Source organism: Leucopleurus acutus, assembly GCF_964270905.1.
Source record: "Leucopleurus acutus genome assembly, chromosome: 3".
Lineage (NCBI taxonomy): Eukaryota > Metazoa > Chordata > Mammalia > Artiodactyla > Delphinidae > Leucopleurus > Leucopleurus acutus.
Window position 1 is genome coordinate 39716953 of NC_139145.1, and position 19176 is coordinate 39736128.

General features: G+C 46.1%; 2 protein-coding genes across 2 annotated transcripts in view; both read left to right on the top strand.

Annotated features, from left to right (window-relative positions):
* The window catches only part of LOC309958881 (phospholipid-transporting ATPase VB-like), a gene marked incomplete at both ends in the record, with an annotated part of 61187 nt that extends 54140 nt beyond the window's left edge, over nt 1-7047 (top strand). The window contains 4 exon segments of the mRNA XM_082835013.1: nt 778-909; nt 4312-4439; nt 6581-6896; nt 6899-7047. Coding sequence (XP_082691139.1) covers nt 778-909; nt 4312-4439; nt 6581-6896; nt 6899-7047 — 725 coding nt within the window.
* A 173-nt stretch (nt 7048-7220) lies between these two features.
* The window catches only part of LOC309958882 (phospholipid-transporting ATPase VB-like), a gene marked incomplete at both ends in the record, with an annotated part of 61666 nt that continues 49710 nt past the window's right edge, over nt 7221-19176 (top strand). Inside the window, 2 exons of the mRNA XM_082835014.1 lie at nt 7221-7230; nt 7939-8174. Coding sequence (XP_082691140.1) covers nt 7221-7230; nt 7939-8174 — 246 coding nt within the window. The remainder of the gene's footprint in view (nt 7231-7938; nt 8175-19176) is intronic.

A 19176-nucleotide genomic window follows, 5' to 3' on the forward strand; every position in this document is an offset into this window, starting at 1 on the left:
AGGGTAGGAGAGTAGCTGCCCAGAATTAATGCTGGGGTGGAGACCTTTGGCCGCCACCACTCTTGCACGAGCACGACAACACCTTAGGCAAAGAAGCAAGCATGATAATTACTGGCCTCAAGTACAGGCCCGCCACAGGGCCTTGGCACATACTGTTCCCCCAGCCTAAAACCCTTTTCTCACAACTCTTCTCTCTCCCTTCAGGTCTCTCTCAAATGTCACCTCCTCTGAGAAGCCTTCCCTGACCACACTCTAACACCATCTCTTATTTATTAGCCCTTTATTTATTGTTTACTTCATGGGACTTATGGCTAACTGTAATTACCTTATTTACTTATTTCCCTGTATATTTTCACCAGATTGTGAATCATCTTTCTCACCACTGTATCCCACCACTGAGCCCATAACAGCACCTCTGCGCAAATTAGAAAAAGATGGCCCTTCCTCAAGACAGCTTACTGTCATTTGCTACAAATGTGTCCTAATGGACTTACAAATCTATGACAGCTACAAAATGAGGGCTACCTCTCGAGTTGTGCAAGGGCACAGCCTGCGCACAGTAGCTCTGTCCATGCCCACCAGTGTCTGGCAGGTAGGGGATGTTCAGTAAAAACCTGCTGACAAGTTGTGTGAGGTCTCTCCGGCCGTTCCCAGAACCTCCCTGCAGCAGGACGGATTCAGGTTAGAGAATGAAGCTTCTCTTGTATCGAAATCTCATGGGAGAAGAGCCAGAGGCAAACAGGGGCCAAGGGCTGACGATCTCATTTTCTCTCAAAGGCCATGAGACAAAAGCCATGCTGAACAACAGCGGCCCGCGGTACAAACGCAGCAAGATCGAGCGGCGCGTGAACACAGACATCTTCTTCTGCATCGGGATCCTCTTCCTCATGTGCCTCACTGGGGCTGTAGGTATGGAATGTTCTGGAAAGGACAACCCCACAATCATCTTCCGTTTCTCTGGGCGAGTTGCTGCAACTCGGAGCCTCAGTTTCCTCATCTAAAGAAAGAAAAGCCTCAAAGAAAGCCTACTCCGTATTTTAACAGGGTGCCAATTAAGTACGAATGCAGACGACGTTCTCCTGAAAGTAGTATGCACTCTAAATCTTAGGAAGAGCGTCTATCACGTATCTGTCCAAGAAATACTTCCTGAACCCAGGCACCCCCTTGTCATGAAAGGGTAACGAGATGAATCACAGGACCGGTCCTCAAAGAGCAGGAAGGTCCTCATAGTCTAGTAGGAGGAAGTCCAACCTGAGAACAGAATCAGTAACACCATCTGTCCCACTCAGTGAGGGCGGTACCAGGTACTGTGCTCGTTTCCTAGTGCCACTGTCAAAAGTCAACACAAATTAAGTGGTTCAAAACAATGCTGGTTGATTCTGTTACAGCTGTGGAGTTCAGAAGTCCAAAGTCGGTTTCACTGGATAGAGACCAAGGTGTCCTCAGGGCTGCAGATTCCAGGGGGAGAATCGGTCCCTTGTCTTTTTCAGTTTCTACTGTCTGCCTGTGTTTCTCCCTTTGAAGCATCTTCTTTCATTTTCAAAGCGCATTACTCCAATTTCCACTCACACTTCCTTCTCCTTGTCTGTGGGAGTGTGGCCCTCTGCCTCCCTTTTATAAGGGCGCTTGTAGTTCCATCATTGGGCCCACCTGGATAATCCAGGCTCTTCTTTCCTATCTCAAGATCCTTAACTAAATCACATCTGCAAAGTCCCTTTTGCCCTCTAAGGTAGCACATTCGCAGGGCCCAGGGATGAGGGCGTGGACACCTTAGGGGGCCATTATTCAGCCCACGACTGGGATTATGGGAGCATCAAGGAAGAAAGTCTCACTGGAGCTGATTCCCAGATGCAGCAGGTGTTCACCAGAGGAGGGCGGGGACAGGAACAGCATGGGGCAGGCAGCTGTGAAAGGAAAGAGAGAGGTCACTTCACCCCAGGGGCAGCACAAGCAAAGCACAGCGGCAGGAAGGAGAGCCATGTTATGCAGAGGAGTGTTCGGCCATTTGGTGTGCCAAGAGCAAGGCCAAGGATGGAGACCTGATTAGAAATGGGCCGTGGCCAGGTTCTACGACGGCCAGGTGTAGACAGCTGTGGGAGGTGTAGACACGAGTGATCGGAGCCATTTCAGTAGACCCTCGGAGGGTAGGGGAAGAGGGGCCCTCACTCTTACCCACTCTCCCCCTCTATGGCTTAACAGTAACGATGGTTCTCAGGACCCTAAAGGAGACCCCAAAAAGAAGCGGGGAGGATCAAAAGGGAGAACTCGTATGCTGAGTCCAGAACCCCCTGCCATCCCCACGCCAGTGAGCAGCTACAGCGTTCGCGCTTTACTTTTGTCAGAAATCGCACCCATCACTGCTTTTAAAAGACAGGGTCCAGGGAGCCCCCTGGTGGCCTAGAGGTTAGGATTCAGTGCTGTAACTGCTGTGACCCGGGTTCAATCCCTGGCAGGGGAATTGAGATCCTGCAAGACATGAGGTGCGGACAAAATGTAAAAAGATTAAAAGAAAGACAGTGTCCAAAGCTTAAGATCTTCCTAGGCCCACAGAGATTTTCTACGTCACCACAGTGAAGACAGTGGGATTCAGTCTTGTGCGTGGCCTGGAGTTTTGAATGAATATGCTTCCCAGATGTGTCTAATGGCACTCCATGTGAGGGGCTCGTGGCTGGAAGGGCAGCACCCGCATGGGACGGAAGCAGGCAAACCGGAAAACCAACTGTTCGTTTTGTGGGCCATCCCTGTGTCCCCGGAAATTCTGGAGAACTGTCAGCTCTGCTTCGGGACAGGTTTTTCAGGGAACGTCAGACCTGGAAAGGACATTGGAGATCATCTCACTGCGTCTCCAGGGAAAGGCAGTGAATGATTAAAAGGTCACAGAGTTAGATGAGGTACAGGCCAACCAGAAGCAGCTTGGTAGATTGCCCAAGATAATAAATACGTGGAGAAAGTAATTGGGAGGGGCAGGATTCTATTCTGCCCGAGAATAACACAGGCCGCTGCTGGCACCGTATCAAACACAGCTCCCGCGGGAGGTGAAAGCTCTCGAATGAGCACCATTCAGGGTCATTTATCACATGTTTGCTTTAATTGTGTGAAGATGGTGTTTCTTTTTTATTTGCCCAGAATGTCCTCCCCAGGCTTTTCTGATCACCCAGTACCCACCTGGGCTTCAGAACCCCTCCAGGCCTCCTCCTCCATGCAGCCTGCTCTGACTTCTTTCACGGTCTGTAGTAACCCTTACTCTGTGCCTTACATTTGGCCCTTAACCTCACGTCTGTAAGTCTCCTTTCTTCTGCTGTATCTGATGGTATGTGACCCAACCTCCTGTGCAAAGAAGTATCTTAGGGGCAGGGTAGGAACCCCTGTGCCTTTTATTCTCTATAGTCCCTGCCCTGGGGCCAAGAGCATCATACACATTAGGTTATCCTGTTCTCACAACAACCCCATGGAGAAGGTATTATTACTAATTGACAGATGAGGATGCTGAGATTCAGAGAGCTTGGTGCGAGGTGCACTTATCAATCCTCACTTGATGGGTGTTGTTATCCCCATTTACAGTTAAGGAAACAGAGGGTTCGGTCTGCATCTGGTGCTGTCACTATGGGCTCTCATAGTGTTCCAGGATCTAGCATAGCACCCCTCATGCTAGGTGGGATTTGTATCTTTCCATCGGACTCCCTGACTTGGTAGGGAACTCCTCAAAGACAAGAAGTAGGACCGACTCCTTCTTGAATTAAAAAATTTTGGATAAAAAAAAAAAAAAATTTTTGGATAAAGGGAGGGAAAGGAAGGAGGCAGGGGGGAGTGAGTGAACAGAGCTATAGATGGACGGACGGACGGATGGATAGATGGATGCATGGACGGGTGGATGGGTGGATGGGTGGATGGGTATGTGCATGGGAGAGAATGAGGGACTAGGATACAGGTCTGTGAAGACTTCCCAGCCATGTACTTTCTACCACCCAACTGAAAAAAAAAAAAAACTCATGCCCCTTTCTTGCTTTCCAACCCCTGAATAACAGGACTTCAACAAAATGTAAGTAATCCGTATGCTAGTCTCCTCTGGGAGGACAGACCTAATGCCTATCAAGAGATTGAAATGTAGTATATATGAAGGACCACTTTAGAGCTAAATTAATACACACACACACACACACACACACACACACACCTGTGTTATATAGAAAAAGGACGGCTTCCTCCAAAGCACGCTCACTTCTGGCAGTAGGTCAGGGAAGGGCTGACGTAAGTGACCCATTTAGGATTAATGGGAGATTTTGCCTCATGCCTGGCTTTGCCTCCTCTTAGGTCACAGCCTCTGGAATGGAACCTTTGCAGAACACCCTCCCTTTGATGTGCCAGATGCCGAGGGCAACTTCCTTCCCCTTGCCCTTGGAGGCTTCTACATGTTCCTCACCATGATCATTCTGCTCCAGGTAGGAGGCCCTCTGTAACCTGGGACCCAGAAGACCCGTGGCCAATATCTGCACAACTTTGCAAACTAAAGAAAAATCAGCGCTGGCCCCGTGAAAGAACTAACTGGACTGAGATGGGGAAATGTTTATCGCTTTCTCATGGGTCTTTGAAAGTATTCACAACTGGGATTATGCCAGGACCAGCCCTGCCTTGTGGAGGGGACCTTGGCCTCAGATAATAGCAGAGGAAAATATTTATCAGCATTTTCCATTTAAAAGTAAGATTATAGCAGTGATCCACGTGTGCCTGTCCCTCTGCCAGACCTAAACAGGTAAACCCTAGTGACCTGGGAACAACAAAAGATAATGCAGCACAGAGAACTACAGAGAACTTTCAGACCCCAAACACTGAGAGAAAGAAACCACAGGTTAGTGTTTTCTCATTTGAAAGTTTGAGATGGAAAAAGAGAACTGGCACTATATAGGAGGAAAAAAACAAAAACATAGAGCACCTACGAGGGACGTAAGAAAGGCAACGACTGTAGGTAAACACCTGCAGAGAAGTATAAGAGACAGATTAAAAAAATCCTCAGGCTCTATAAGTAATCACAGTCTATGAAAAGATAAGGCAAGTTGTAGTTTTGTTTTAACAAAACCCCATCTGTGTTTGAGTCCCTACAGTATTTGAGGGTGTTTCACTGTCCTCTCACTGATGATCCTTTTTCATTCATTAGTTCGTTCATTCATTGAGCACAGTAATCCTTTTAAAATGTGAGTCGGGTCATGCTGTCCTCTGCACTGAACCCTCCGGTGGTTTCACATCCGCTCAACGTGAAAACTGAAGTTCTGACTGCAAGCAACAAGGTCCTAGGTGATCTGGACCCTGACTCCTTTCTGGACCACGTGTCCAAGCCGTTTCCTGCACACTCACACACAGGCCTGCTGACTCTCACGCCCACCCTGCAAGCACCCAGCCACCCATGCGCTGCCCGGAACCCTCCTCCTCCCACAGATAACCTCACGCTCACACCCTCATTTCTTCAGGTCTCCGCGCAAAGGTCATGGCTTATGACCCACTCCCCCCCAGCCTTCACCCTTTTCACTTTTCTTTACGCTTTTTCATGAGACTTACCGCTACCCAGTATCTATTGCTTTGTTTGTTTACTAGAACGTGAGGTTTTGTTCTGTCACTGCCATTTGCGGGACCTAGAACGGCATGTGGCACCTAAAGCCCTGATAGGCACTAGGCATCGGATCAGTGGGCAGTGATCAACAATGAGTCTGAATAGGAAACAAACTTATGGTCACCAAAGGGAAAAGGCGGGGGAGAGAGATAAATTAGCAGTTTGGGATTAGCTGATACACACTACTATATATAAAATAGATAAACAACAAGAATCTACTGTGTAGCATATTCAAAACCTTGTAATAAACGACAATGGAAAAGAATATATATATGTATATTATATACATAAAACTAAATCACTTTGCTGCATACCTGAACCCAACTGAACACAACATTGTAAGTTAACTATCCTTCAAAAGAAAATGAGTCTGGGGCTTCCCTGGTGGCGCAGTGGTTGAGAGTCCGCCTGCCGATGTAGGGGGCACGGGTTCGTATCCCGGTCCGGGAAGATCCCACGTGCCGCGGAGTGGCTGGGCCCGTGAGCCATGGCCGCTGAGCCTGCACGTCCGGAGCCTGTGCTCCGCAACGGGAGAGGCCACGCCAGTGAGAGGCCCGCGTACCGAAAAAAAAAAAAAAAAATTGAAAAAAATTGAAGAAAAAGAAAATGAGTCTGAATGCCCATCAAAGTGGGCAGCAGTCTTTGGTGGCATAGAGATCCGAGGGGCACCAGGAGACTCTGGACTGAGGTAGCTAGAGCTCCTTACCTCCTTCTGGCTCAGTCATTAAACAAGCAATGGTGAGTGCCTACCCCGTACTGGATATCTCTGGTTGAAGAAGGTGTATCTCTTTTTCAGATGACCCTAAGAAGGCCAAGGGAGGCATGAGGTCATTAATCTTTAACTTCTCAGAGAAAGTCCACATGTGAGCTGACCTGAGCTTTCCATGAAATCCCTTTGCTACTCCCATCACCCAGTGAAGGTTCTGAGATGGGGGACCGGCCCGTTTTCTGATACGATGGGAATTGATCTCCCCACAGATACTGATCCCAATCTCCCTGTACGTGTCCATCGAGCTGGTGAAGCTTGGGCAAGTCTTCTTCCTGCACAATGACCTTGACCTGTACGATGAAGAGACCTATTTGTCCATTCAGTGTCGAGCCCTCAACATCACTGAGGACTTGGGCCAGATCCAGTACATCTTCTCTGACAAGACGGGGACGCTGACGGAGAACAAGATGGTGTTCAGGCGTTGTACCATCATGGGCCACGAGTATTCTCACCAAGAAAATGGTACGAGGGCTTCCAGGGGCTCCCACCCCTCTTCTAAAGGAATTGCCCCTGCTCTCCTGAGAGAATGATGATAAAAACCATTATCCTGGCTCCCAGCAGAGGCTGGGTGGCTCTGTGGGAAGTAGCTTCCTGCATCCCTGTGGCTTCCTTGTCAAAGATCAGTGCTGTTCTTATCACTTGTAAACTTTCATTTGTTCACAAAGGCTATCAGTGATCTCCTGTGTGGTAGCCCTCCAGTCTGTTGATCTTTGGTGCCATTTACACACAGGATTTTTATCTGTCAGGAATGCACTGGGGAAGTGTTCAAATTATGTGCCAGTCATGTAGCCAAAGTTTAAGAATTTCTCACGTCCCCTTACCTGACAGGACAGGCCCAGGTGTAGGCACATGGTGAGATGTGATACATCCAGGAAACGCCCTCCATAGTAACTGATCTCTTAGATTTTCACTGACGCAAAGCTTTGCCTTAGGGGATGTGGCTATAAAATGCCTGGACTGTCATCTTGCACAGACTGAAGGTGGCCGACAGAGCTGACTGATTCCCTCAGCTCCCTCCCCCGACAACACACACACACACACACACACACACACACACACACACACACACACACACACACACACACACACACTCTTCCTAACTAGGAGAAGAAACTCACAAGAGCAGCATTCATTCTTTTGAGTGGGAGGGATGGAGAAAGAGAAAAGAGGGGATATTAAAGGCGGTCCAATCCCCTTTGCCACAGTGGTAACCATTTACATGGAGCTTCTAATCTCTTCTTAATAATAATACAGCTATCGCTACCAGTCCTTAGAGTATGCGAATCACTTTTATATCATTAAGTCTTCAAAACAACCCTGTGAGTTAGGTACTTTTTTATAACCCCTAATTGAGGAAAGAGAGGCATGGGTTATGCGAAGCGCGAAGTCACATAGCTAGGAGGTAGGAGAGCCAGGATTTGATCCTGTGCAACTTAGTTGCACCCCTCTTTCACCAGCTGGGGTAGCCAGCTACCTACTCTTAGCTCCACCCCCAAAGTCTGGCATCTCCCCAACCATGATCTGGCCAAGGTATGACTGGCGCAATAACGGGGTTCCTTTCCTGCAGCTAAGCGACTAGAGACCCCAGAGGAGCTGGACTCAGACAGTGAAGAGTGGACCCAATACCGGTGCTTGTCCTTCCCAGCCCGAAGGGACCAGGGACCAGCAGCAATAAGGGGCCAAGGAGGGTCCCAGCCTCTGAGGAGCCAGAGTGCCCGGGCACGCATCCAGGGCCACCGGCGACAAAGGTCCAGGGGGCGCTGTGAAATCTCACAGCCCCCTGTGGCCTTCAGCAGCTCCATAGTAAGTCCCTGCCTTTTCCTTTTTGAATTGCTGGTGGCCTGTCTCGGGGAGAGAAGGGGGAGGGCTCTGGGGTATGAAAGAGAAAAGGGTGTATAAACCCTGAAGAGCTCTCAGAATGGCAGCTCTTGGTCTTGTATGTAATCTACACAGGTTTTTGGGGGCACCTACGATTCTTGTTAATTTCAAATGTTCAATGTTTAGAAATTGGGAGATTTCTAAATGGAATTGAAAAAAGTGTCCCCACTAAGCCGGCATTTCCCTGTGGCAATAAGTGGTTTGAATGAAGAAGTCGGTGCTCAGCCTGGGCGTGCCGTCCTCAGTCCATCACTGTCCCTCACCCCCTCTCTCTGTATCCTCATCCCTGAGCTGAGGCCCAGCAGCATGTTCATTATGCATTTTTTCCAAAATACAGTTAAGAGGAAAAAGAAAGATCGGACATGTCCACGTTTCTATAAAGTGGAAAAACAAAAGATGAGCCCGTAAGGCTTAGGTTTCAAGAAAAATGGGAGAATGTATTTATTGTGATAAACAGTCTTAAATTGTTATGATGCAAAGAACATCTCTGTCAAATTTAGTCAGTCCACCTCACTCCCTTAGGCTAACTGCCAGGCCCCTAGGATGTTCGACTTTGCAACTTTGGGGCTTTCTGCTTCTGGCCCCTCACATTTGATCCATTGGGATAGTTACCACTAGACGTCCAGGCAGCAGGTGAAGAAACTGAGTTCCTTCCCCAAGATGACACAGCATGCCCAAAAAGTCAAGGCCAGAACCAGGGCCTCTGACTCCTGTCTCATCCCACCTTCCTCTGCACCAGGCTCTTCCTCTGGGGAACACATCATCCAGAGTCTTCTGCACTTACAGAAAAGGCCTCAGGGAGCCCCAGGTATCCTGAACAAGACACGCATACAGAGGGACTGAAAGTGCTATTATCCCATTATTAGAACATTAGATTTTCAAAATGATCATTTTGGTGAATCTCCTTCCAGTCTTTTATTTCCCCCACTAATACACACACACATGTGCACACACACAAACTACATATTTTAACATTTTTGCAGTCATAGTACACATAAACTATAGCTGCTGGGTTTTTTTCATCTGACATGATATCAAGAGCCTTTTCCACATTGCTACCTAGTATTCATTATCCAGGACTCTGTTTTCTGACTGTGACAAGAAACGCTGTGAGACTGTATGTTCTGGGGTGTTGTTTATCTAACTTTAAGTAAGTACAAATTTAACTCTCTTATGTTATTGTCATGCTCAGAAATGCAATAGTAGCAAGGAGAAAACAATAACAGTGTGTTAAGACATATGATGCTTATAAAACTACAAGAAGAGTGATCCTTTGAGAAGATTTTAGGTTTTATTTTATTTTCCCAAATGAAGTAACAACAGGACATGCATATTGTCAAGTCTTTCCTTCTTTAATTTAATTCTGTCCCTTCTGAATGGAATGCCCTTCCCCTCAGTTCTTTACCTAAATATTTGGACAATGAATTCAGTGAATTCTCATTGGGCACAGGTAGTAAGTCTTGCACTACCGGTGTCTTTTGGCATCTTCCAGTTCTAGATACCGTGGGCATCCCGTGTGTCTGAGAATGTCTCCCCCAGGACACGGGGGAAAAAAGGAAGTTTTCCTGTGTACATCTCGTTTGGGGTACACAGATTCATTGCCCAAGCGGACAAATCTCAGCAGCCCAGAAAAGTTGCAGCCCTGAGTCAGTCAGTATAACTTTTATTCGGGGCCCTTAGCTGATGGTCAGTGAAAGGGACACGTTAACTTATGAGCTGCCTCCAGATCCTGGATGTCATTGTTCTGCCCTGGCTGGCACATTCTAAGTCCACTTCTAACTAAATGCATTTAGGAACAATAAGGAAATGGACACATAGAGTAAGACCCAACTCTTGTTGCCTGAGCAAGACAGGATGGTGATGTGTTCTCTGCTAACTATGCTGTTCTACAAGTCAGGCTGAAAATCTGGGGTCAGTGGGGTCAGCATCCTGGCTATGTGTTAGGGAGGGCACTGGGTCAAGGGTCAGGAAACATAGGCTCTGGTTTCAACTCTGCTGAGGTTTGCAGGGTGGCCTTATGCAACATGTTAAACCTCTCTCTTTCCCTGTTTCATCACCTGAAAATACGTTGCTTACAACTCTGACTGGCTGTCCTAAAAGTCAAATACCATGATGCTTGTGCTGACCTGCAAGGTCGCTGCCAGCTATGAATTAAGCACATTTGGGGTCACATGTCCCGGGTTCTCATCTTTGCTCCACCGTGTATTAGCTCCGTGACTTTGGTCAACTCACTGAGCTGGAAGCCTCGATGTTCTCATCTTGAAAAGGGATTACTGTTATGCCTCGTGAGTTGATTTTGAGGATATAATTCTCAAAGCTCATGTGTTCTAGACAGATGGATAACTAATAGAAGTTTTAAATGACTTTTCTAAAGGAAAGCTGTCTGCCTTGGACAAACGTTCACATAACTGATGACAGGGAGGGGAAATGGGAGTTTTCATAAAGCACAATGTCAAGCTCTCTCCCCTGAGATTCTGGGATATTCGGTCTAGGGCGAGGCCTGAGCATTCATGTTTCTATTTCTGATGATTCCAGTGAGTAACCAAGATTGAGAAGCGCTCTAAGCATACCATCACCCCACTGGAAAACGGTCTTCATTTGGCTCAGACGGGCGCCTTGTACAGCCTGGGAGGCATTCGCTAAAGGGAGTGATGTATGTTGCCTTAAAGGGCTCTGACACTAACCTGTAAACTCTCTGTGTCTGAGTGGCAGACCCTTGAGTGAGTCCATGGAGAACGTCCATGGCAGCCCCAGGGGGTTGCCCTGGCTCCTGGCTCCCACTCACCCCCGCTTGGCAGGCTTTCTGTGTTGCCTCCTCTTGCACCCACCCGTCTGGCAACCAACCTCGTTGGGCAATGTCTTGGCAAAACCAGTGCTTTACCTTTCCTTTGTAAACTCAGCCAGAACTTGCCTCTGAAGCCCCAGGGATGCCAGGTCATGGCGGAACACCCAACCCCATTCCAAAGAAGCCCATTGCTCTGAACCAAAAATAAAATGAACAATAACAACCACTACAACAAAAGCTGGCTTTTTTCTTTTACTACAAAGATCAAGGAAGCATCTGTTATTGTTGTCTAATTGGCTGCTCTAAAATCTGTGGCTTTAGGGTGGGGTAATATTCTTAGGAGAGTGGTGAGTTCTGAGCCAGCATTTAATAGTCCTGCCGGAGGGAAAGTGAAATGCCTTTTCCCCCCTGGTCTGTAAGCAGACAAGATTGGAGTAGAGAGTCTTTGTTTAGACATGCCACTTGGAAAAATATTTTTGAGTCATCAGACCAAAGACTGTTTTCCTAATCATAAAGTTTGCATCAGGGCCGTTTAGGCTCCAAACCCCACCACCTCTCCCTTCTGTGGGCACGACCCCTCCCACCTGTCTAGAAAAAATGCAATAGAGGGAAGTAAAGGCGGTGTCTTTGGCCCTCTGCCTCCTTTCTTGAAACTTGGTCTTCCTTTCATTCTTGGGAAGATATTTGTGCCATACTAATAGTCTGCTCCAGGTTGACAGGGACAGCCCACGTGCACAAACTCCCACGGCAAGGTTAGGTAAGAGTCCTGATTTAACTAGTCAAGCGCGCAAAATCTTTTAGTAAGTCATGTGACCACACAGGGCAAGAAATGGATGAAGCCTGTCTCAGCTTTGCTTCCCTTAGCTCCCAGGGTCCCAAATGGGGGCACACAGCTGTGGTGACCCTTTTCACAGAACTGGGTCTTAGAAGATCTGGGATACTTCTTTCTTTTTTTCTTTTTTTTTTTTTATTGAACTATAGTTGATTTACAATATTGTATTAGTTTGTGGTGTATAGCAAAGTGATTCAGATAGATAGATAGATAGATACAGACATATTCTTTTTCATATACTTTTCCATTATGGCTAATTACAGGATATTGAATACAGTTCCCTGTGCTATACAGTAGGACCTTGTTGTTTATCTGTTTTACATATAGTAGTTTCTATCTGCTAATCCCAAACTCCTAACTTATCCCTACCCACCCCCTTTCCCTTTGGTAACCATAAGTTTGTCTTCTATGTCCATGAGTCTGTTTCTGTTTCATAAGTAAGTTCATTTGTATCATATTTTCGATCCACATATAAGTGATAGCATGTGGTATTTATCTTTCTCTGTCAGACTTACTTCACTTAGTATGATAATCTCAAGGTTCATCCATGTTGCTGCAAATGGCATTATTTCATTCTTTTTAATGGCTGACTTAGACGCGCGCGCGCGCACACACACACACACACACACACACACACATATACACATACACATACACACACACCTTCTTTATCCACTCATCTGTCAATGGGCATTTAGGTTACTTCCATGTCTTGGCTATTGTAAATAGTGCTGCTATGAACACTGGGCCGAATATATCTTTTTGTTTTGTTTTGTTTTGCGGCACGCGGGCCTCTCACTGCTGTGGCCTCTCCCGTTGCAGAGCACAGGCTCCAGATGCACAGGCTCAGCGGCCATGGCTCACGGGTCCAGCCGCTCCGCGGCATGTGGGATCCTCCCGGACCGGGGCACGAACCCGTGTCCCCTGTATCAGCAGGCGAACTCTCAACCACTGCGCCACCAGGGAAGCCCCTGAATGTATCTTTTTGAATTAGAGTTTTCTCCGGATATATGCCCAGGAGTGAGATTGCTGGATCATATGGCAACTCTATTTTTAGTTTTTTAAGGAGGCTCCACACTGTTTTCCATAGTGGTTGCACCAATTTACATTCCCACCAACAGTATAAGAGGGTTCCCTTTTCTCCACACCCTCTCCAGCATTTGTTATTTGTAGACCTTTGATGATGGCCATTCTGACCAGTGTGAGGTGATACCTCATTATAGTTGTGATTTGCATTTTTCTAATAAGTAGCAATGTTGAGCATCTTTTCATGTGCCTATTGGCCATCTGTATGTCTTCTTTGGAGAAATGTCTCTTTAGGTCTTCTGCCCATTTTTAGATTGGGTTGTTTGTTTTTTTGTTGTTGAGTTGTATGAGTTTTTGTATATTTTGGAAATTAAGCTCCTGTTGGTCACATCATTTGCAAATATTCTCTCCCATTCCGTAGGTTGTCTTTTCATTTTGTTTATGGTTTCCTTTGCTGTGCAAAAGCTTATAAGTTTGATTAGGTCCCATTTGCTTATTTTTGCTTTTATTTCTTTTGCCTTGGGAGACTGACTTAAGAAAACATTGGTACAATTTATGTCAGAGAATGTTTTGCCTATATTCTCTTCTAGGAATTTTATGGTGTCATGTCTTATATTTAAGTCTTTAAGGCATTTTGAGTTTATTTTTTGTGTATGGTTTGAGGGTGTGTTCTAACTTCATTTACATTTACAGCTTTCCCAACACCACTTGCTGAAGAGACTGTCTTTTCTCCATTGTATATTCTTGCCTCCTTTGTCAAAGATTAATTGGCCATAGGTGTGTGAATTTATTTCTGGGCTCACTCTACTGTTCCACTGATCCATATGTCTGTTATTGTGCCAATATCATGTTGTTTTGATTACAGTAGCTTTGTAGTATTGTCTGATGTCTGGGAGGGTTATGCCTCCAGTTTTGCTGGTTTTCCCCAGAATTGCTTTGGCAATTCTGGGTCTTTTTGTGGCTCCAAAAAACTTTTAGGATTCTTTGTTCTAGTTCTTTGAAAAATGTCATGGGTAATTTGATAGGGATCACATTAAATCTATAGATTGTTTTGAGTAGTATGGCCATTTTAACAATATTAATTCTTCAAATCCAAGAACATGGAATATCTTTCCATTTCTTTGTATCATCTTCAGTTTCCTTTATCATTGTTTAATAGTTCTCAGCAGATAAGTCTTTCAGCTCCTTGGTCAGGTTTATTCCTAAGTTTGGTTTTGGTTTTGGGCTTTTTTGATGCAATTTTAAAAGGAATTGTTTTTTTTACTTTCTCTTTCTGATATTTCATTGTTAGTATAAAGAAATGCAACAGGTTTCTATATGTTAAACTTGTATCCTGCTACCTTGCTGAAATCATTTATCAGCTTTAGTAGTTTTTGTGTGGAGTCTTTAGGGTTTTCTATGTATAACATCATGGCATCTGCATATAATGACAATTTTACCTCTTCCCTTCCAGATTGGATATCTTTCATTTTTCTTGTCTAACTGCTGTGGCTAGGACTCCCAATACTATGTTGAATAGAAGTGGTGAGAGTGGGCCTCCTTGTCTCATTCCAGATTTTAGCAGGAAGGCTTTCTCTGTTGAGTATTATGTCGGCTGTGGGTTTGTCATAAATAGATTTTATTATGGTGAGATATGATCCTGCTATACCCTCTTTGGTAAGGGTTTTTATCATGAATGGATGCTGTGGGAAACTCTCTTCTTGCTAGGCCACTGAGTTTTTTTCCTTGGGGGCTTCTATCCCATTTGGGAAAAGCTTACCTTAATAATCCACATGCTTCTATTTAAGCAAATATTTACTAATATTGAGCTCTCCCCATTCTTGAACCAAACTCAATATCATCAAGGCCACAACCTCATCAAGGGCAAAAACATGATGCCCTAAATAATACTTCAGCCTTCAGCTCCCCAGCAACTGGGAAAGTTTGTTTCAACAATAGCAATACAACCACGTGGCTAAGTATTCAAAAGGAACCAAAGGGCAAATGAAGAGAGTAAGCCTCCCTCCCTACTCTATTCCCCACCACCTAAGAGACAACCATTATTTGTATATTCCTGTGTCTTTGCCAGAGGTTCTATATCTATATAGAAGCAGGCAAGTGGGGTGTACACATAAACACATCCTTTCCCACAAACAGAAGCATAGCATACACACTGTTTTGGACTTTGGACTTTTTTTTTAACCTAATGAATCTTGGGGAATATTTCATATATGTAGACAAACTGACAGATATTCAATGGAGAGCTGCTTCATCCCATTTTTAATGACTGTTAGAATTTGTTGGATGGTCGAGCCATCACATGTTTATACATGTATGTAAGTTTTTCTATGGCATTCTTAGAGCATAACTGCTAAATTGAGATTGTGTGCATTTTTAAAATTTTAATTGATACTTCTCAAGTGGTTGTACGAGTTCAGACACTCACCAAAGCAAATAGAAGGGTCTGCCTCCTCCCCTTCTTCCAAGTCTTTGTATTCTCAGTGTCTACATTTCTTTAGAATAGCTTTTCATTTATTGTCGGTCGGTCAACAAATACTAAATAATATAGCAAGTACTGTTCTAGACACTGGGGATGTAAAGTCTAATGGGGCATTGTTCCTGATTTCAGGCACTTACAGCCCAGTGAAGGGGCAAGAACCCCAGTGCCTACAGGACACTGCTCTCATTGCTGGGGTGTATGGGTGCAGAGGTGCTATAGGAGCCCAGAAGAGGTGCACCTACATCAAACTAGGCATCAGGGGGCTTCCTGGAAGGGTTAGCATCAGAGCTGAATTTGAGACAAAATTTTAAAGGTTAACCAGAGCAAAGAGAAGAGACCATCTAGTGGGGAGAATGCAGGTTGTTTCAAGGGAGACATTCTGCACAAGCAAATGGAGACTTGGGGTTCCAAGGAATGGCTGGAATAAGGGGCACAGGTCGGAGAGAGGCGATCGAGGAGATAGAGACATGGGAGGAACCAAGCCACAGAGTTTGCTTCCAGGCCTATGCACCAGGGTTCCTGTTCATTTCCACCGCTGGCTCTGTGGGTTCCCATGGCAACAATCTGCTGTGCCCAATTAGTGATAGTCACCAATGTGACCATGAGTGAGCCGTCACTAAAACTGAGAGGAGAGTAATGGAATGGAGCTTGGTCTTCTTCTCCCAGCCTTCCATGCAGAACACTCCCCAGTCAGAGAGGGAGTGGGCTATATCTATAGGGCAGCCCTATAGCCTAGAGCCTTGCTACTCAAACTCTTGTCCTCGGACCCCCAGCAGGAGCACCCCTTGGGAGCCTGTAGAAATGCAGATGCTCAGACCCCACTCCAGAACTGCTGCATCAGTATATGCATTTAAATAAGACACCCAGCTGATTTGTGTATATGTTAGAGTTTGGGAAGTGCTGGCATCGTGTTTAAGGGTTTGGGTTTTGGCATCAGCAGAACTGGATTCAAGAGCCAGCTTTTTAATTGACTTTGGAACCTTAGACAAGGTACTTATCTTCAGTGAGCCTCATTTGCCTCATAAATAAAATAGGAGAATGACAGTAGCTATTTTGATGCTGTTATAATGATTACATGATGTACATGGAAGCACTTACCAAAGCCCCTGACTTTGCTATAAGTTGTCAATAGATATAATCTGATGATAATAGGAGGATCCTTGAGGATGTGGTGTGAGGTAAGAGATCATCTTCCCCAAAGAGGGTTTATCTGAGCTTCGGGTGTTCTGCAATAGAAAGAAATCCAACCAGTTGGGTGCCCAGCTGCCACAAAGCTCTAATCTGAGCAACTGGTAGCTCCACAAATGTATATTTCTTTTCCTTCAGAGAAACAGACTAGCCAAAGGGCCCGGAGGGGGTTGGGGGCACTGTTTTCTCTAAAAGTGTCCTACATGCCAAGTTCCTAAATGTTAATGAACCGGACAGCAAACCAATGGGCTGTGGATGAAGGGAACCACGAAGAAGCTTGCCCTGCAGAAACAAGTCTGCGTGCCTGGATAAAGCTTCCCTGACATCTGCCGCTGACACCTGCAGGCTGGGCCTGCTGCCAATGCCAGAGAGAAGCAGGCCCTTTGCAGAACTTTTTGTGTGTGTGCATTGCTATATGATTGGGTAGAAATATACTGAATAAGAGTTTTAACAAAGAGCCCCCATGGGTTAATCAGTGGTGAGGTAGCATGGTGTCCTAGACAAGAGTCAGGCAACAAAGGTTCGAGTGAGTGCCTACAGGCTGGCAAGCACCGGAGACACATCACAGTCTCTGCCCTCATGGCACTTAGAGACTAGAGAGTAATGGACATGCAATACATAACCGTTCAATCATTTTAACTGTGTCACCGTTTGGAAATACATAATGCATAGCTTGGAGCAAAGCGGTGTGCTGTCAGAGGCCGGAGTCAGGTGGTGTGAAAACTGTCCTAGTTCTGACTCTGATTCAATGTGCAATCTTGGGGGAGTTCACTACCCTCCTCCCTGGCACTCAGTTTTAGCATCAGGAAAATAGGGGATTTGGCCTTGATGACCTCTGAGCTTGTTCCCAAGTCTGGGTATCTTTGGTAAGGGTTAAAAGCATCCCATTCATGTACCCCTGCCAAAAAAAAAAAAAAAAAAAAAAAAAAATGAATCTACTTTCTGAAAAAGATCCCCATAATCCCCTTTATAATCTCATGAACTCCCTGCTGAGCCCTAAGGATTAGATATATAAGCCCGTCAGTTGTATTTGGGATCCCAGACACTAAAGATGCCAACTGTCAGCAAGTATCAAAGGCCACTTCCTTCTCATGGGAGATCTTGCCTGGCGTGGAGGTTAAAGAGCATGAATTCTAGAGTCGGACTATCTTGAATCAACTTGCTGTGAGACCTTGGGCCAGACATCTAATCTCCCTGGGCAGCCGTTTCCTCGTTTGAAGTGCAGAGGTAACTGGGAGAATAATAGTACTCAATAGATAGTGTGCTGTGGGGATGCAGTGAGATAATGCATGTACTCAGAACATAAGAAACACTCCACGAAATGGAACTGTCACTACTGTTATCAGCAATTGGCTCAGGGCTTCCCTGGTGGCGCAGTGGCTGAGAGTCCGCCTGCCGATGCAGGGGACACGGGTTCGTGCCCCGGTCCGGGAAGATCCCACATGCCGCGGAGCGGCTGGGCCCGTGAGCCATGGCCGCTGAGCCTGCGCGTCCGGAGCCTGTGCTCCGCAACGGGAGAGGCCACAACAGTGAGGGGCCCGCGTACCGCAAAAAAAAGACATTGGCTCAGAGTTCCGTGAGTGATGCTGGTAAACCGGATGGACCCTGGAATCTGGTTAGAGGAGTACGCACGGGAGCATTCATAAGGGAACATAGCTACTTTACCACGACCACGGAAGGGAAGACCCTAGGTTCGCAGTCAAGGGGTCTGACATCAATTCTGGCTTTACAATGACTCCTTGGGTGACACTGGTCAAGTCAGACATCTCTCTGGGTTTCAGTTAAGTTGCGGCTAGTTTCTTCTCAACTTGGGACTGTGAGAACCCAGTGAGATCACATAACTGACATTGTTGGAAAGGTAGGATTAGCTCCATCACTGTCAGTTCCTGCTATGACAACTGTACTCAGAGGCAGGGAGGATGGATGGTTCCTGCTCCTTCCTGAGCTTTCTGAAAATAGGGTCACTGTATGGTATGGACGGCCCACCATTACTTATTACAGGGCAAGGAAAGGGAATGCAGACTGCATGCGGTTTTACTCGCACTCTTCCTTTTAATGAAAAGGCTTTTTTCTGGACACTGTCCTCTTAAGATGGTATCAACAAGTTGGAAGTGTAGGCGTTGGCTCTGGGAAATCCCTCCAAATGAAGGTCAGAACTCTTTACAGTGTGAGCTCCACCCGCAGTCCACTTCCCCGATCAAGCTGTGCTGTTGGAAAAGCCGACTCTCATCCCTCCAGCCATCCAGCACCTCCACGTCAGTCTGGGTTTCCTCCCCTGTGGCTCTCGCCTGTGCCAGCAGTTCCAGGGAGGTGAGAAGCTGACTTCTGGAGTCACTGCACTTGGTAGTCAGAGAAGACACAGTCTGAGGACTCTTTCCCCACAGGCTGTTTTTCCTCTCAACTTGGGTTCTTGTTCGTAAAACTTGCTAGCTTGTTGGCCCTCGGTCTTCACTCTGCACGAATCAGTCAGGATTCGTCAGTCCATCGTTTCCAATCATTGACTCTCTTCTAAACTTTAATTAACCTGTGAACTCTGAACATTGATCGAAATGGCTTTTTGCGGAATGGCTTTTGTCATATCTGTGAAGAGCTAGTGTTTATTGAACTTCGGCTTCAA